A 19,635-nucleotide genomic window follows, 5' to 3' on the forward strand; every position below is an offset into this window, starting at 1 on the left:
GGACTTTTTTTGTTACATTATGCTTAAATTCCTAGTAAATTTTGGACCTATGTGTTTGAATGTGCAATATATGTTACATCATGCTCAAATTCCTATCAAAATTTGGACCTATGCGTTTGAATGTACGATAATTGTTTCCGGTTTGAGAATTTTTTTGATGTTGCCCCTGATCACATTATGTTTCATCCCTTTTGATGTCTTTGTTATCCATGGCTTTGACCGTATAACAATCATAAACTTGTTTCCCATTCTAAAAAGTGCATAGTTCTTGGTTACACCAAAATTCATAAAGGCTACAAGTGTTATGATTTGTTAATTGATAAAAACTTTATCTCACATCATGTTGTTTCTAATGAACATGATTTTCCCTCTTATCAGTTAGATCGCGAGGCTTGCTACTTATTAACAATGATTAAACCTTTGTTTGGTGTAAAATATAAAAATTATTATATTATTGGTTATAGTTAAAATTTATTTTCATCAAAGGGGTTGTTTCTAAACTATAATTAACTATAGTATTTTTTTTGAAATTTTTAAACTCATTACGGCGCCGTAATGAGCTAGTGGACAGGAAAGCTCCTGTCCACAAATCTGCCCCAACAAATATTAAAAAAAAAGTTAATTATTATTTAATAAAAATAAAAATAAAATTTATAAAATAATTATAAAAAATAAAATTAATTTATTATTTTATAAAAATAAAATAATATATTATAATGATGTTATTGTATTTTTATTTTATAAAAATTTAAAATTAAAATTTAATCTTGTTAAGAAACGTTAGAATTAAATTTATATAATTTCATACGTTAGAGTTAAATCTATACTTCACGTGAAATATTACGGTTAAATATTTAGTACATTACTAACAAAAAAAATATTTAGTATTATTATAACAGAGTAAAATATTTTAGACATTTTCAAAGAAATTGTGATTAATTTATACATAACAGGTTTAGTTTTTTGAAAGTGTCTAAAATATTTTACTATATTATTAATATAGTTACGAAAAAATATATGAAACTGATTCAATTTATCGACAAACTAGTTTAGAAGGTCTGACGTGACTAAATAACAGTCAAACAAATGTTGTTCAAAATTATGGTTGCGTATGGTTAAAATTGATCTTCTTTGGACACGTTAGTGCTAAATTTGCACAATTTCATACATTATGGCTAAATTTGCACTTCGCTTGAAACGTTACGGTTAAATATTTAGGACATGTTTGGTTCAGCTGTTAGCTAATAGCTGTTGCGATTGTTGTTAGCTGTTTGTAGTAAGCTGTTAGTTGTTTGTTATTAGTTGTTTAATTACTAGTGTTTGGTAAAATTATATTGAACTGTTAATATTTTACTATATTATTAATATAGTTACGAAAAAAATGTATGAAACTGATTCAATTTATCGACAAACTGGTTTAGAAGGTCTGACGTGGCTAAATAACAGTCAAACAAATTTTGTTCAAAATTTCGGTAGCGTATGGTTAAAATTGATCTTCATTGGAAACGTTAGTGCTAATTTTGCACAATTTCATACATTATGACTAAATCTGCACTTCGCTTGAAATGTTACGGTTAAATATTTAAGGCATGTTTGGTTCAGCTGTTGCGGTTACTGTTAGTTGTTTCCAGTTGCTGTTAGCTGTTAGCTGTTTGTTATTAGCTATTTAATTACTAGTGTTTGGTAAAATTATATTGAATTGTTACTGTTCGGATTTAAAACGTTTAAAATATTTTACTCTGTTATTAATATACTAAATATTTTTTTTTTGTTAGTAATGCACTAAATATTTAACCGTAACATTTCAAGCGAAGTGCAGATTTAACCCTAAATATAAAATTGTACAAATTTAATTCTAACGTTTTCAAGCAACATTAAATTTTAAATTTAAATTTTTATAAAATAAAAATTCAATAACATCATTATAACATATAATTTTATTTTTATAAAATGATAAATTAATTTATTTTTTTATAATTATTTTATAAATTTTAATTTTATTTTTATTAAATAATAATTAATTTTTTTTTAATATTTGTTGGGGTAGTGGCGTGAAGCCACTGCCCCATTTATGGACAGGAACTTTCCGGCGCCGTAATGAGTTTAAAAATTTTAAAAAAAAACTACAATAGCTAACTATAGTTTAGAAACAGCCCCTTTAATGAAAATAAATTTTAACTATAACCAGTCATATAATAATTTCTTGTTTTTTCCCTAAACAAAGGTTTAATAATAGATCTCAGTCTAGGACTTCCATCTGTGTGACATATCCTTCAGTGAACCTTTCACTGCTTTACCGCCTCGAGAAACAATAATGTCTTTCAATGTCAGCTCTGGTTCAACAGCTAACAACAGCTCCAATTCGGTCAGTTGTCACCAAATCATACCTTATACACCACATGTCCCACTTATCGAAAAAATTGCCCACCGTTTCTTACCTTCACACCCCATGCAAACTGCCTTCCCATCAATTGTTTACTTCAACAACTATCAGCCTCCACCATCACCTTCCACAAACACTGTTACCGAAACCACACAAAAACAGCCTACCCACACCGAACTTGCTCCTCTTTTCGTAGTTCTTGAATCATCGACCACCGATACTACAGTCACCAAAAATCAACCAAACCCATCCAAAACTCACCAGATGGTAACCCGAGCTCAGACTGGAAAATTACGACCGAAAGTTTACCATGTTGTTGTTGAATCAGACACTCCCGCATGGTATACATAGGCTTTTCGCAAAAAAGAATGGTGCGAAGCTATAACGTTATGTATTTTTAATTGGATGTTTAACAATAAGTAGATTTCATTTCATTTCGAAATATATTTTGGAATACATTCTTTTTTTACTTTATATATTTGATTTAATGCCTAATCATACAAAGAAAATATAAAAAAATGGACAAATCAATAAAATAAATATAGTTTTATTGATGGAAATATTTGCATTACATTTCACATATATTATAAATCTAAGTATCAAGCTAGTTTGTTTTAGAGCAAGTTTACTGGTTGCAATTCACAAAGTTGCAAAATGATTCCACATAAGCATAAAAAAATATTAGTAAAAAACATCCACTAAAGCTCTTTGTTACAAGATATTATTATAAAAAATTAAAGACTTAATACATAAATAATCCTCTGAACTTGTCCAAATGTTGCAACTGTCCCGTTCAACTTTCAATTGTAACAACTTACCCCTTAAACTTGTCCAATTGTAAAACATAACCCCAAATTGGGAATTTTTTTTATCCCGTATTTGAAGCAACCGTAAAAAAGTTTCCCCAGATTCGTATCATGCCAAAGATCTGATTATCATACTCCATGAGCGTTGCAGATTTTGTATTTCACGTGTCTCTTCAATTACAGTCTATGTCAGCAATTTGGGGTTATGTTTTACAATTAGACAAGTTTAAGGGGTAAGTTGTTACAATTGGAAAAGTTTGAGGGATAAGTTGTTACAATTGAAAGTTGTAGGAGGCAGTTGCAACATTTGGACAAGTTCAGGGGGTTATTTGTATATTATGCCAAAATTAAAAATCAAAATGATTTTATAAATAATAAAAACTTACCTTTTAAAATAGGGTAATTAATTTATTAGTCCCTATATTTTGACAAAACACACTGTTTAGTCTCTCTCTACTTTTAAAAACACATAATAAAGTCTCTAACATTTTTCTCGATAAACTGTTTAGTCCCTAACGTTTTCCTCGATAAACTGTTTAGTCTCTACCGTTAGACTCTCATGAAGATTTTGTTAGTCAATTTGGATTTGCGTTCTCCTTTTCATTTACATTAAATTCTAATGCATCTGAAATCAACTTTGAGTGTTCTTTTTCTTGATTTTCTTCTTAATCGTTCAAATTGGTAAGCATTGAGTCTTTTCTTTCTCCATACAAATAGCTTCTTCTTCTAAATTGGATTTCATCTTCTAAAGTTTGAAGGTAAATAGTAAAGGGTAATTTAGTCATTTTCAAAGTCATAAACGGTAAAAAATCTAACAAACAGCCGGAATGACTAAACAGTTCACTGAGAAAAAGGTTAGGGACCTTACCATGTGTTTTTGAAAATACAGGGACTAAACAGTGTGTTTTGTCAAAATATATGGACTAATAAATTAATTACCCTTTAAAATATGAAACCTGCGACAATTAAGAGTGGTGGGACCCTTCACTTCTGCCACTTAGTATTTTGTGAAAAAGGTTAACTCTCCACGTACAGTGTATATAATGGCAAATTATTAGAAGCACGGGGTTCTCCATGTCAAATGGAGGATCTTCCATACATATTTTGACACGTGTAATATGGACCCACGTATATTATAAGAGATCCCACTATTTTAATTATTTCGTGGGGTCACAATACACGTGTCCAAATGTGAATTGGAGGTCCTCCGAATGACATAGAAGACCCGATGCTTAATATAAGAACTCGTATGTAATACACTCTCCAATAGCTAAGTTTCATTACCTTCTGTGATATACAAAGCTTCTTTTACTTCTTTTTATTTTAAGTGTGGTTTTTTCAATTTGTTTGTTCATACTGTATGTAACTTACCTTGTTTAGTGGTTGGGTGTTACAAGCTTATTTTTTTTTATGTAACAAGCTTGTAACACCCACTAATGTTGTTATAGAAAAAGCAGGGTGTTGGAACTGGAAAGTCCGATCCTTATTGTGGGAGGTTTTAAATTTATCACTTGTGTTAGGTGTTATTTTGAACCAAAACCACAAAGCTACATAACATAACACTAGGGTCCTCAATTCACAAATTCAGTCCAATTAGTGAAAAATCTTAGTATTTACAAATTCAATGAAATGGATTAGAAGTAGTCACCACCATGCTCAAAATCACACTAAGGAGGCGTCTTCCTCCAAGGAAAGGAGGGTAAATTTCATTCATGGTGTACAATTTTTGTCTCATTTCACATTTTGGTGTACAACCTTTAACTTGTCTCACTAATATATACAAATTTATAGATGACCTCCCACTTTGGTGTATAACAGGTAAAAATGACCGGTCAACGCGCTATGTCATCATTTTGACCGGTCAAAAAGTCAAAATTTGACCACTTAATATAAAATTACTTCTCTACCCTCTTCTTCCTCCTTCCTCTTTTTCATTTCCCTTTCTCTCTTTATCTCCTCTCTCTACCTTATTTCTCTCTCTATCAAAAACAGAAATATCAACCAACTAGATGATGAATTTATTATGTCCTCATTTACAATACGATTTTCTGACCATTATTTACATCAACTTGAAGCAAATTTAAAACCAAAGGAATTTAACATCAACTTAAAGTAGGATACAGTTATTCGAATATTTCCAGTTTAGAGATTTTTAGCTAACACCATCTGTCCCATTGTACTTTAACTGTAAAAACTTATGGCATTTAACCAATAAATGAATATTATGGCATTTAACCAATAAACGAATCGAATGGAATCAAAGAAATAGAAAATACAAAATGAAGTAATTAAATTTGCAGATGAACCCAGAAAAGAAGCTTATCCATACAAGTCCAATATTATCCATTAGAAGAATGAAATCAAAAAGATTCAATCTTCCAAATTGAATCAATGACAAAAGCACTAACCAAACAATGAAATCATATCATAATGCTAAAATGGAATTTCAAAAACGAAACAGAGACATCTGTAACAAAATTCCAGGACCTTTGTTAATAATTTAATCAGTTCACCAATTGAAATATAGATTCCACTTTCGAGACAATATGAATGTAAACATGAATTATTGCAGAACCTTTCTTAATTCCATGTTTCTTTTTCCCTTTGAACTTTCACATTCCATTTCTCTGACTTTGTTATGATCTTCCTATTTTTCTTTGTCAACGAATTAGATGATGAATTTATTACGTCCTCATACATTTACAAAACGATTTTCTCACCATTAATAAATTCATCATCTGTTTGGTTCACAAATATTATTTCCATTTTTGGTAGAAAGAGAAATAAGGTAGAGAGAGAAGTTAGAAAGAGGGAGGGAATGAGGAAGGAAGAAGAAGAGGGTAGAAAAATAATTTTACATTAAGTGGTCAAATTTTGATTTTTTGACCGGTCAAAATGCTAACGTGGCGCGTTGATTTCGGATTGACCGGTCATTTTTACCTTCTATACACCGGAGTGGGAGGTCACCTATAAATAAGTAGACAAACTTTAAGACAACAAAGTGGGGACTTTACTTTAAATAGGAGGAGTCAAGAGAAGAGAAGAGAAGATCGGAAAGGAAAAAGTAGACCAACATTTAAGATGTTTTAGAAAAAGGAGACACGGGCCATAATGAGACAGCAAATCCTGTTCCGCATTATAGCTGTTCACAATATTATGATCATGCCTATGGCTTCTTCCTCTCTTCACTCATTACAACAACAATAAACTCAACTCTGCTCTCTCTTTCATGGCTATGGCTTCTTTCTCTCTTAACCCACTGCATCAACAAACTTTCTGCCCCAAATTCCATCGTCTTTCTCGCAATTCTGCAATTTCCCCTTCTCGCCTCCGGCTTTGCGCTCTCCGCTTCTCATCCACAATTCGCGCCTCTTCTGCTCTTCCTTTTCAATCAGTACAAATTCTAACCCATTTTTCATATTTTGCTGTTTCATCCTAAGATGCTGATGAGTTCTAATTCACATTTATAGACTGAATTTTTGGGTTGAGGCAATAATTGAATTATCAAATACACAGCAGAGTCAAACTTTGGATGAAATGCAGAAATTTGTTGATGTAATGCTATGTACAATAAGGAGAAATAATTTTTCAGATACACTTCTCCTACAATGCAGAAATTTCTTAATGTAAATTTTCAAATACGTAGTTTGATAAAGATTTCTGGTTCCAGGATTTAAATACACAGCAGAGTCAAACTTTGGATGCTGACCCTTTTGCATGCCCAGTATGTTATGAGCCTCTGATAAGAAAAGGTCCTCCAGGTTTTAATTTGTAAGTTGGGGTCTTATTAATACATAAATGAAGTTATTGTAATTTTTTTCTTCTTCTTTTAATTTTGGTCTAGTGGCTTGAATAACTGCTATAGAATCTTCAGGTCAGCAATATACAGCTCTGGGTTCAAGTGTAAGAATTGCAACAAAACATACTCCAGCAAAGACAACTATCTTGATCTTACAGTTACTGCTGGAATGAAGGTTTATACTGAAGCCAGACCTGTTGGGACTGAGCTATTCCGGTATGTATGCTTGATGTACACAGTCTATAATATAACACTTAGTACGTCTACGATCCTAGTTTCGCATTCTATAAACTGGAATAGCATCTGCTCATGCCTCATGAAGTATATTTCAAATCTTGGTTTCAATTAATCAGAAGAGAAGCTGTTTGTTTTGTTGTCTAATTCTAGCTTCCAATGATATTACAAATAGGTCTGCGTTTTTCACATTTTACAATGCCTCATTTTAGAACACAATATTATCTTATTCTCGTTGTTGAACTTGTAGGAGCCCAGTTGTTTCATTCTTGTACGAACGAGGATGGCGTCAAATTTTTAGTCAAGGTGGCTTTCCTGGTCCTGATGAAGAGGTAACCCTTCCTTGGCTTGTCTAAATAATTTAGTATACAGGGAAGAAAGGAAATTTTAGGCTCCACTTTGATACATGGTGAATTTAAATGATAAGATATTTCATATTATATATTGTATTGAAGTTTTAACTAAAGAAGTGTGGAAACAAAATCTGTTGCTGTAGAATGCTATTTGCATGTTACGAAATTAAAACAATATCAAGTTTATACGGTTCTTTCCTTGTATTGAAAGTATGTTGTAAGCAGCCTTCAACCTCATTTCAGTACATTATATCAACTTGGTATATATTGTCATGAATGCAGTTCAAAATGGCTCAGGAGTATTTTAAACCAGTACAAGGTGGTCTGCTTATAGACGTTAGCTGCGGCAGCGGATTGTTTTCTAGAAAATTTGCCAAATCGGGGACATATTCTAAAGTCATTGCCTCAGACTTTTCTGAAAACATGCTTCGCCAATGTTATGACTTCATTAAGCAAGACAATACTATTCCTAATACGTAATCTTCATTTTCTATTCTTTAAATAAATTTAAAAAAGATAGAAAGATCACTGAAGGTTAGAACTGATTTATTATTCTTTTTCATTATCCAGGAACCTTGCTCTTGTTCGAGCAGATGTTTCAAGACTTCCCTTCCCATCAGGTTCAGTTGATGCTGTTCATGCTGGTGCAGCCTTACATTGCTGGCCATCTCCTTCAAATGCTGTGAGTGACTTTTATCCCTCTGTTTATTTGGCCTACATAGTCTCTCAGATATACCTAAAGATCCCAGTCAGCAAATCCTTGTCCCGGAAAGATATATTTTGGATATAGAAAAGTTGATGCCATCTTTTCTCACTTAATCCTTGTCTAGCAAAATGTGTCATTTTGATGTTCTTGTCTTGATAATAGTTGGTTTTGCCCGTTGTGATATGATATCCACACAGGGGAATCTTAGGAGTAGGTGTGGTTTGTTGATAAAATTTAGAAGACATTACTGGTTTCTGCTCTGCTGGGACTTCTAAATGACCACTGATTTGAAAATTATTTAAATGTTCTCTTCATGGGGAGCAAGTTTGAATATCACCATTCCTGGTAATGTTTCTTCTGTAACAACTATAGTTCCTTCTGTTTACTCATCCAAACGAAATTTCAAAGTGAATTCAAGCTTTAAGTAGTAGAGGATGTTCGTTACACCAAAATTAGAACCTGAAAGTACAAGTTCATTAAGAGTACTTGTTCTAGGACTTTTGATCTGAACTGAAAATCATGGTCCAGAAATGCAGCTATGGAGACTGCAAGACATTACAAGCTGAAGCGAATTAGAATTCAGACATGATAACCGCCACAAAAGAGCGCAAAGGAGATATAGTTTACTACTAAAGATGTTTGAGGTCCTAATGAATGATATCTTACTGAAACAGGAAATGGAAGGAAATTTCTACCTTGTAGACGGCATAGCATAGGTTAGATGAGAGCAGCAAGTAGCCAAATATTTAAATAGGAAGGACCTGCAATTATATGTTTCGGTCATGTTATGATGCTTGCACCGAGTTGAATTCAAGTTATTTAGATGAACATAATGTTTCTGTACTGTTGTTTTTGAGAACAATAGAAGTCAGGTTTTGCAGTGAGTAGATGCATCCAGAAATTATTTTTGTTGACTCGATATATTTTGGCATTGGTCTAGAGATATATCCTGTTTTATTAACATTTAGCATGTGAATCAGTTGTGATCTTGAATAGCTTTTTTGATACACATTAGATAGCTGAAATCAGCCGAGTACTGCGAAGTGGCGGAGTGTTTGTCGGAACCACTTTTCTTCGATACAGTGAAAGCAGTCCCTGGGTGGAGCGGGTTGTCCGGGAGGTAATACTCCATCCAATTGATGAATTCTACATTTGATGTTATGAAGAGGGAATAATTATAATATGATAAAATAGGCATTTAATGTTAATTTTGTGGCAGAGTCTAATGGGAACTTATAGCTATCTGATAAAGGAGGAGGTAGAGGAGTTGTGCACATCATGTGGTCTTACCAACTACCAATGCCAAGTTCAGCAGACATTCATCATGTTTTCGGCGGAGAAGCCCTGATACTCTCTCTCTCTCGGGTTTATTTCTCTTCATCGTTATGTTCATTGTCCATTTGGTTTATAGAGATGCAATTTTTTTAACAGGATTGGTTCGAATCATTGACCTCGAATTATTTCGGGATTAAGGCTTTGTTGTTGTTGTTGATTGGTTCGAATCAATAACCTCACATCTGTGAATTCAGAATTCAGAAGTGTAGCAACTGAGCTATCTCTGAATTCAGAAATGTAGCAACTGAGCTATGCAAGTTTGGTAGAGATTCACATTTTTAAAATAATCAACTGAAAAGGGGATAACTGTGGCATATGGAAAGCGTTATTATTAATTAAATGAAGTATGATATTTATATATAAAAAAAAAAAATTATTGTTTAGATCGTCCCAGGCTTTTTGATTGAAGACTAACTTGAGAATAATTTGAAGTAATAATCCTGAGGTTGTTGTCAGGTTTAACAGTCGTTTTAATGATTTTTTTAAAGAAAAAGGTATTAAAACGGTGGGCGGTTCTGCAAGTCGCTAAATTTAGAGATGCAGAACAAAACCGCCTAATATTATAAACACATATCAGCTTTGTAACTTCTATTTTATTTGGAGGTGTTTTACTACAAATAAGAGGATGTTCTTCTTTGAAAGAGTGGATTTTTAGAAAATAATTGATGGAGTAAAATAGAAGGCGCTAAATGTAGAGAGTATGGGTGAATAAATTTTGTTTTGTTAGTATTTTATAGTTGATATCACAAATAAGAAATCAAATAAAAATATTGATAAAATTAGGGTGTTGTTAAACCCAGTCCCAATTTCCCACCTCTAGCCCCGTGAAAGGACGAAAGTACCCTTTCAGGCTTTGAGGTGGGAAATTGGGGGAAAAAACCTCTCCCGGCACGCGGGCGTGAGGTAATCACGCCTCACCATGTGGTGAGGCGTGATTACCTCACGCCTGCATGAATAAATCACAAAAAAAAAATAGTTCATAATTGTGGTAACTCGAATTATCCGTTTACAAATAAAATTATGGCATTTTAACTCGTATTACCCTTTAACAAATAAAATTTAAAAGCATAAACATTAAAATAAACATTAATAAACATAAACATTTATAAACATAAAAGAGTAAATATAATATCAAAAGTGTTAAAATGTATGAAGTTCTACAACAATAATTTAGCTCGCCCGACGCCACGCATCCATAAACTCATCCATCTCCCTCTTAATGCGTGGAGCATCCTCGTCAGATCGGTGGGTAGTCGATAGTTGGATGACACTCCACAACCAGCTAACCCACTGCAAAAAAAAAAAATTAATAAATAAATATTAAAAATTAAACACATATAAACTAATACTAAATAATAATATTAAATAATAATAAACTTACAAATTCGCTGTTGGCGCGAGCATGCTGTACCGGTCCAGCCTGTGGTGCATGAAGGAGATGAGGATGCGAATATCGCATATACCATTCCATATAAGCAGGATCACAGGCAGTGGGATCGTATCCAACTGGTCGGCATCTCCTCCGATCAATGCCCTGGAAATCTCCGCCAGGTATCCTCAACTGTGACTAAGGAATGCGTGAGCTTATACGCTATAGATCTCCATGGTCGTACTGTTTTATCAGGTCTAATACGCTCAGCTGGGATAGACTGAGTATATCCGACCTGTCGCAGCGCTCGATCGGGCATATACGGCTCGACGATGTCTCTACACCGTATCCAACCGGCGTAGGACACTCGAAGCCGATCATCATCGGGGACAGGACCATAAGGCAACCACGTCACCTGAAAAAAAAATAATACTCAATAAAAAATAATAATATACTATAAATAATACTTAAATTAATTCTAAAATTTTATAAAATACCTCTGCCGCCGTCATACGGTCTAGCTGCCCGCGTATGGTATCTAGTCGGGTGGTCGTCTTGCCTGGTACCCCGACCTCCCATCTCAGTGCACGGGCATGGTCAGATGGGATCAAGTGAGCTCCTCTATGCGGCCGGAACACCTGAAAATACTCGTATATCCATGCCTGCGGTAGGGTCAAACATCCGCATATACCTGAACAGTCTCCTCTGCTCGCTATCCCCAGTTGCCGGTACAACATGGCAAGTGTAGCAGACCCCCATGATAGTCCAGTTGCCCCGCTGACACCGCCCTAAACCTCAGCAAGATGGGCCGGCCTAATCCTATCTCCACTCTTGTCAACAAACAGAGTGGATCCAAGCATAAGCCACATTCACGCTGTGGCCCGAGTAGCGTCATCCCTACCCTCGATGACAAGCCCGTGTATAGCCTGAACAAATACACCTCCACCACCCCATAAATGTCGGCTCGGCAATAGAAGCTGATCCTGATTCACCCCAAACATCATCATGCACATGGCATGAAGCCCGTCAGTAGTGGGAGACTCGGACACCATCGGACCGTCGATCGGGATCCGAAGAATCAGCCACACATCATGCAGCTGGATACTAAAATATACTAAAATTATACTAAAATTATAAAAAATACATGTACTCGCAAAACGACCTCCTACGCGCTGGGTCGGCTGTCTCCCCGGGGTCGGCTGCTCATCTCTATCCTCAACCTCGCGATCACGTACAACTGCAGACTGTCGCACTGCCCGGGCTGCCACATCCAGGTAGTCCTCAAAAGTATCGCTATCAGGCTCTCTGTCATCAAAATTTGTCGGCCCATCCGATCCATCAATATCAGGCTGCTCCACAATCGGTCCCCTCCTCATCTGGTCTGTCGCAGACCCTCTACGCCTACGCTCGGATATATCAATACCACGCAATCTCCTATGGCGTGGTGTATCATCCTCGCCGTCCATATCTAGACGACGAGCAGATGACATGATGGATTTCCCACCCCTAGTAGGCCGCTCCGTCTATAAAAAAAAAAAATTACATATAGTTAATAAAAAATGGTAACATATAAATTATAAATTACACTAAATTAATAAAATTGTAAATAATGTAAATTATACTAAAGTTATAAAATTATGTTAAAATACTACTAAATTAATAAAATTGTAAATAATTGTAATTATACTAAAATTATAACATTATAATAAATTATACTAAAGTTATAAAATTATGCTAAAATTATACTAAATTTATATTAAAATTATACTAAATTTATACTAAATTTATAAAATTACACTAAATTAATAAAATTGTAAAAATTATGCTAAAATTATACTAAAATTATAAAATTACACTAAATTAATAAAAATGTAAATAATGTAATTTTTTATTAAAAAAAACCTTGGGCGTAAGGGAATCACGCCAAGACCACTGGTCGGGCGTATGAACATTACGCCCGACCAGTGGTGCGGGCGTAAGCGCATCACGCCCGACCTGCGGTTCGGGAGTTCGAGCATCACGCCCGACCAGTGGTGCGGGCATGTGGCTATCACGCCCCCACCACTGGTCGGGCGTGATTGTCTCACGCCGGAACCACAGGTCGGGCGTGATGCTCATACGCCCGACTGCGATTCTGGCGAATTCAAAAAAAACCCCACAAATTTCAGTTCGATGTAAAAATCAACGAAATAAAACGGTAAATCTTACCATTTTAGCTTTCCCTTTACGCCTTTTGTCACCATCCATGATTCGGTTCACTAATTTGTCCGGATTTGAGCAAAAATCGTATAGGGTTCTTGAGAGGTTTTGGGTTTTTTCAAATTTAGTGCAAAGGGTAGTTCGGTCTATTCCCGAGGCTAGAAGTATAAATTAGTGGCTGGGTTTAGTAACCCACTAAAATTAATGTATTTTTGGCGATTATCTATATACAAGAAAAATAATAATTATTATATTATAAAAATAAATTTCATGAAATTAACTACACCATCAATTCATTTAAAGAATTTAAACAACCAAGGGATGTGGTCTAGCAATATAGGCTCTTTCACTCTTAACCAATGTTATCAGAACCGGACCGGATATCAAACCGGATTGGTGACTGGGTCACGGATCACTTGATCGGATCGGATGGCTCGGATTGGTCGAACCGGATGACGTAATAAATAAATAAATAATATTTATATATATTAAATATATATAATTATTTTAAAATTATTTTTATACATTATATGTATCCAAAATAAAGTATAAACAATTTTGGTTTGTTATTTTTTGTTAATATGAGTCTTAAATATATGACGAATAAATTAAGTTCAGAATAAATTGAAATATATCAACGTATTCTATGCCATAAGATCTTTTTAAAAATATATTATAAACTCAAAACGGACATATGATGAATGAGAAATTGATGGTTAAAGTGAAACATTTGAAATGGTTTTGAAAAAGATAAAATGAAATTAAACATTTACATTCCACATAGGAAAGAAATGAGAAACTTAACTAGTTTATAAGTAAATGTGCTTTACAAGCCTTTAACCAATTACTAGGGAAAAGGCTCTCTCACGCGCAGGGGGGTGCAATCGATTATCCATCGGGTTAGGGGCGCACCCGCAGGACGTGGGCGACGCGAATGCCGCACCCAAATTAAGTCATGTGGCTTAACACACCTTTTATTCTTAAATTGTGTTACCGCCCGCCTAAAAAACGCCAACTCTACAGCGCTAATTTTTTTTTTTTTAGTTATTTCAACATTGAAATAACCGGACTGGCTCGGACTGGCTTTCTCACCGGTCGGACCGGCCGGTCCGGTCCGAGCCTGACAACATTGCCCTTAACTATCATCAAAAAAAAAAGGAGATAAGGTACCAAAATAGGCTTAAGGTTTTTGGAAAAGTGCCAATTTAGACTCAACGTTTAAAATAGCACCAATATAGTTTACAACATAATATCAATTTAGGCTTAACGTTTACAATATAGCATTAATTTAGGCCTCACATACAAAATAGCATCAATATAACGTTTACAAAATAATACGAATTTAAACTTAACGTTTATAAAATATATACAATTTAAACTAAACGTTATAATTAAATTAATCATATTATATTCTTTCCCTATTAACTTTATATATTATCTTTTTATTTAGTTTTATATTCTTATTTATTATAATACAATTAATTGGTATTCTTGTCCATTAAGATCTTATATTTGTTTTTCATCAATGATTCCATTACTCCTGAATTCCATGACTCATGTAATATATGCAAACTAAAAGTAATTGAATATCCACAATATTTCGAAATATTGTGGATATTCAATATCATTTTAACTAGTGTTCGAAATATTGTGGATATTCAATTATTTTAGTTTGCATATATTACACGAGTCATGGAATTTAGGAGTCATGGAATGGTTGATGAAAAACAAATATAAGGTTTTAATGGGCAAGAATACTAATTAATTGTATTATAATAAATAAGAAAATAGAACTAAATAAAAAGATAACATATACGGGGCGTTTGGTATTCTATTGGGATAGAGATAAGGATAAAAGTTGGGATAGGGACAAGGATAAATGGTTGGGATAAGGATAAAAATATAATAGTCGAGAATTATTATTCAATGTTTGGTATGTGGGATAGAGATAGGGATAAAATAATACATTTTACTATTTTAACCTTATTTAAATTGCATAACATTAATTTGAGGGATAAAATGGACTTTTCCATCCTATTAAAATCACAGGAGCTTATCCCGCCTCCTTATACCACCCCCTCCTGGGTATAGGATTTGATGGATAAGAGGCTTATCCCTCGTCTGTCTCACTCGTCTATCTCCTAAACAAACACGAGATAACTTATCTCGTGTTTTTTATCTCTATCCCACCTCATGTATCCCTCCTAACAAACACCCCGATAAAGTTAATAGGAAAAGAATATAATATGGTTAATTTAATTGTGACGTAAATTGGATATATTTTGTAAACGTTAAGCTTAAATTCGTATTATTTTGTAAACGTTAAGCCTATATTGGTGTTATTTTGTACGTGATGCCTAAATTGATGCTATATTGCAAACGTTAAGCCTAAATTGATATTATGCTGTAAACGTTAAACCTATATTGGTGCTATTTTGAACGTTAAGCCTAAATTGGTACTTCCTCAAAAACCTTAGACCTATTTTGGCACCTTATCCCAAAAAAAAAGCGAGACTTTGAACCTGACTAACAGCAATCTTACCTTGTGGTTTGATAATAAAAAAAAAAAAAAAAAAAAAAAAAAAAAAAAAAACTACACATTTACATACGTGTTCTTAATTATTAGTTGTAATACACTAAAATTAAAAGTTTATAGTAACTTTTAAAAAAGCTAGATTATTAGAAGGATCAAAATATATATTTTCCGTTATGAGACAAGAAATTTGCTGTCTTCGAAACTCTAGCTTCTGATTTTTTTATTGTCGGAGTTTGAACGTTCCAATCGAGCTAAATTTTTTTACAATAAGTAATAGGTTCTAGACATTCTAATAAACGTTCTGAATTGTATGATTTCGATTTGGAGCATCTGACACAGGTACGAGCTAGGGAGATTGTAGATAAGAAATTGAGTCATTAGTGTTTTTTTTTTTTTTTTTACAAAAGTAAATAATTATCAACTACTTTTTTGAGTTTTTATTATATATATGTATATATAACTCTATGTTTGTTAGAATTGAATTTTTGAGTATATTTATTTTATGTAGTTGATAATTGCTTATTGAGATTTTTGTCTCATATTTTCAAATATTTTCAGGCGAAGAAATGCAAGACACCGAATTAGGTGCTCAGCGTTTAAGACGAGGATCGGATACGGCCACGAGTTCTCAAAGTCGTCTTTAGGGTATTGCATTTTATCTTGTGCATAATCATGAAGTGAATAAATTGAAGGAAAATAAACAAAGTAGGCGCAATGAAAATATTTTTTTTATCTATTTTCCTTTTCCCAAGATCCGTTAATCGTTATTTCATGTTAAAATAGATTAAATGTGTGTACTTTTCTTGAAGAACTATCTACCGTTGCAAACAAAGTGCCCACTTAGAAATCAACCGTCTTATCACGAACACAAATAAACAAAAGAAACCGTTAGTAATCAACCAATGAATAGCAATGTCACGTCCGTGTCTAAATTTCTAAAATTTATATTTTGATATTAGTATATATTATAATTATTGGGTGTGTGAAGTTAATTTGGTACTATAGGAAAAGTTTGGAGTTAATTTGAGGGTTTTATGTATAAATTAAAAATTTAGGATAATTTGTAAAAGAATATATAAAGATGGAGGATCAAACTGGATATTCACCAATTATGGTATATATAAATCCAACCCTATCGAAGAGGCAGAGATTATCCATTGTTTTTTTTTTCTTTTTTCTTATCATTTTAAATTCATCAGTTTTCTCTGAACCGTTTCTCCACCGTTTCTTTGATTTACGGAGATTCGACCGTCCGAATCACTCGAAATTGAAACCATAGCATCCTTATACATAGTTCTAAGACCTAACTGAAGAGTTTTTGAGTTTTGGAAGTGTTTGGAGGGAAATGTCTTAGACAGAATTTAGAGGCGAATTGAACGGGTGTGTTTTCTTCAATTAATAGCCAAGGTAAGTAACTATCAACTATATTTTACGTTTTATGTATATGGATATATATATATAATCAAAGAAGTTTCAGAAATTGATATTTTAGGGTTATGCAGGAATTTTGTAAAATTGGGGTTTTTCATGATTTTACTTTTTATTGTGAAATTACGGTTCAAATGAAGCTATTGACTATGCTTCTATGTGAATTTCAGATTTTACTTGATTATGTTGATTTAAGGCTTCATTTGGTTGATTTACATATATGTTTTTGGTTTCAATATATATCTATATTGAACAAAATGAATTTGATGATTTCTTACGAATTGTATTTGGATTGAGAAATCTATTACGGTTATTGTTGTTATTATTTTGGATTGAAGTCCAAATATGATTTTTATGATACAAAAGGGCTAATTGAAGCCAAATGATTTATGGTTATGAATAGTTTGGAACTTGATTGTGAAAGGAAATTTGAATACGTTATGATTTTATGATTTTATATCCATCGAGAGTTATCCGGATCGGTGGTTTTATATTTGAAGACCATGTTCAGTGAGGGACATGGCCTGTGTACACAGTCTTAAGACCTATTGGGTATGGCAGCGAAGTGTTGGGTAAGACCATATGGGATAGGCAATGTTAAGAGACGTCTCGATTATATATGTGATTATGGGATTGATACTTAAGGGGAGAAACTCGAGGATGGATACAATGTTTTAAGTTCATTTAGATTATGTTTTCGGTTATGATTGATTTTGATATAAGGTTTTACGTTTGATTAAATACGAGTTGGTTTGATAAAACACTTATTTGATTACAATATTTTATAAGGTTTTGAACTCAAGAATTGATACAAGATTATATATTTTTTATGGTTTTGGTTTACGACTTTGACTATATTATGAACTTACGTTTTGAGTATATTTTATAAGGTTTGGATTAAATCCCTTTATAAATATATATATGTAGATATGTTAAATAAAGTTGATTTTTATAGCTGATAGTTTCTTACTGAGATTTTTGTCTCACCTTTTTAAATGTTTTAATGTTTTTAGGTGAGAAAGTACATGATAGAGAGAAGGTTAGCGACCGATTAGGCAAGGATCGGAAGTTGTTGCTTATTGTTAGAATTATGGTTAAAACTTTGGTATTGCAATTTGTAATATAATGATATTTGGATAAATTGGAGACTTCTAAGTATTGATTATGATCTTTCTATTTCACGCCCGATGCCGATTGAGGTCGTTTAGGGTCAGGTGTGACAGTTTGGTATTAGAGCTCTAGGTTAAATTATTCGAACCTAAGGTTGATAGTAATTGAGAAATATGGATATTTGGTGAAAGCTAAGAAATAATTTGGAATTTTTCGAGGATTGAGTAACTAGCTAATGAGGTGTAAAAAATGAGATTTGATGGTTAGCAATATCTAAGTGTATGAAAAATAGTAAATTATTTGATATTTGGTGATATGGGTTATGAGTAAGTTATAACATTGAGCTAGAGATATAGAGAATTGTCTATATAGGTGCTGCTAGAAAATCAGATTCGTACCTGAATTTTGTGATGCATTTTTCGATCAAATATAGACCGAATCTGTCATGGAGTCCTAAATGAAAGTTCTTTATTATTATCTTACGTTTCCAAGGGTTTTTGAATCACCTTAATTGGACTCCGTATGAAGAAGTTAGGCTGGAAACGATATATGTTGGTCATTTTAGCGTTAAACCAGAATTTGGTTTTTGCTTTGATTTTTATCCTTATTTGAGAGACATTGCTACTGGTTTACATGATAAGTTGGTCTTCTTAGGAATATAAGAAATCGAGGAAATGATAAAGTGATCAATTGAAGATAATAGATATGGGATTGAGAAAGATCAAATGTGGAGGTTTCATTTAATGAGTTTGGAAGTTGATTAATGATTGGAAGATTATAACATGAATCTTAAGTTGCATAAATGAGTTCTGAAATTTAAATTACTGTTTTATTGGTGAACTTCATTGGGTTGAGGTTTAGAATTATTGAGAGTTATATAAATGATGTTTAAAGAGATACCGATGTTAGTGATCAATGAGAAGTAAAGTGTGAGAATATATTAGAGTTCATAATTTGATGATTAATATGAAAATAAATAGTGTTTGAGGAAATAATTAAGATATGAATTTTGAGGACAAATTTTTCTGATCTTAAGCACAGTTTGAGATAGGAAATTAAGAGATCAATATGATATAAGAGGATATATATGTTGATAATTGAAATTTTGTAGTACATATATTGTTAATAGAAGTTATTTTTAGTTGAAGTTTGTGTGATTATGGTTTAAGTTTATTTAAGGATCAAATTGAGTATTTATAGATCAAATAAAGAAATTGAATGACATTATAAAATTTTAGGCTTTTATTGTGTTTGAGGATATTGCTTGGAGATTTCAAAAACTTTCAAATTGCGATTTAAGTAAATCGTATTTGTTATCCATATAGTTTGATGAGAAACTTAAATTTATTTGGAGTTATTAATGGGATGTAGGATGAT

At 33.0% G+C, this 19,635-nt stretch overlaps 1 protein-coding gene across 3 annotated transcripts; it reads left to right on the plus strand.

Annotated features, from left to right (window-relative positions):
- The first annotated feature begins 6,263 nt into the window (after positions 1-6,263).
- LOC136202126 (uncharacterized methyltransferase At2g41040, chloroplastic-like) lies at positions 6,264-18,180 on the plus strand. Of its 3 annotated transcripts, XR_010674317.1 has the most exons (10): positions 6,264-6,583; positions 6,860-6,960; positions 7,055-7,204; positions 7,473-7,554; positions 7,858-8,051; positions 8,146-8,257; positions 9,297-9,401; positions 9,501-9,646; positions 16,279-16,365; positions 18,162-18,180. XR_010674317.1 is itself a non-coding variant. In XM_065992615.1 (9 exons), the coding sequence occupies exons 1-8, from the start codon at positions 6,419-6,421 to the stop codon at positions 9,627-9,629; spliced, it is 1,038 nt and encodes a 345-aa protein (XP_065848687.1). In that variant the 5' UTR covers positions 6,264-6,418; the 3' UTR covers positions 9,630-9,646; positions 16,279-16,456. The 3 variants fall into 3 exon arrangements, 2 of the variants coding, with proteins under 2 accessions (XP_065848687.1, XP_065848688.1); XM_065992615.1 differs by lacking the exon at positions 18,162-18,180 and having other exon boundaries at positions 16,279-16,456; XM_065992616.1 differs by lacking the exons at positions 16,279-16,365; positions 18,162-18,180 and having other exon boundaries at positions 6,268-6,583; positions 7,064-7,204; positions 9,501-9,970.
- The last annotated feature ends 1,455 nt before the right edge of the window (positions 18,181-19,635 follow it).

Source organism: Euphorbia lathyris, chromosome 8 (assembly GCF_963576675.1).
Source record: "Euphorbia lathyris chromosome 8, ddEupLath1.1, whole genome shotgun sequence".
NCBI lineage: Eukaryota > Viridiplantae > Streptophyta > Magnoliopsida > Malpighiales > Euphorbiaceae > Euphorbia > Euphorbia lathyris.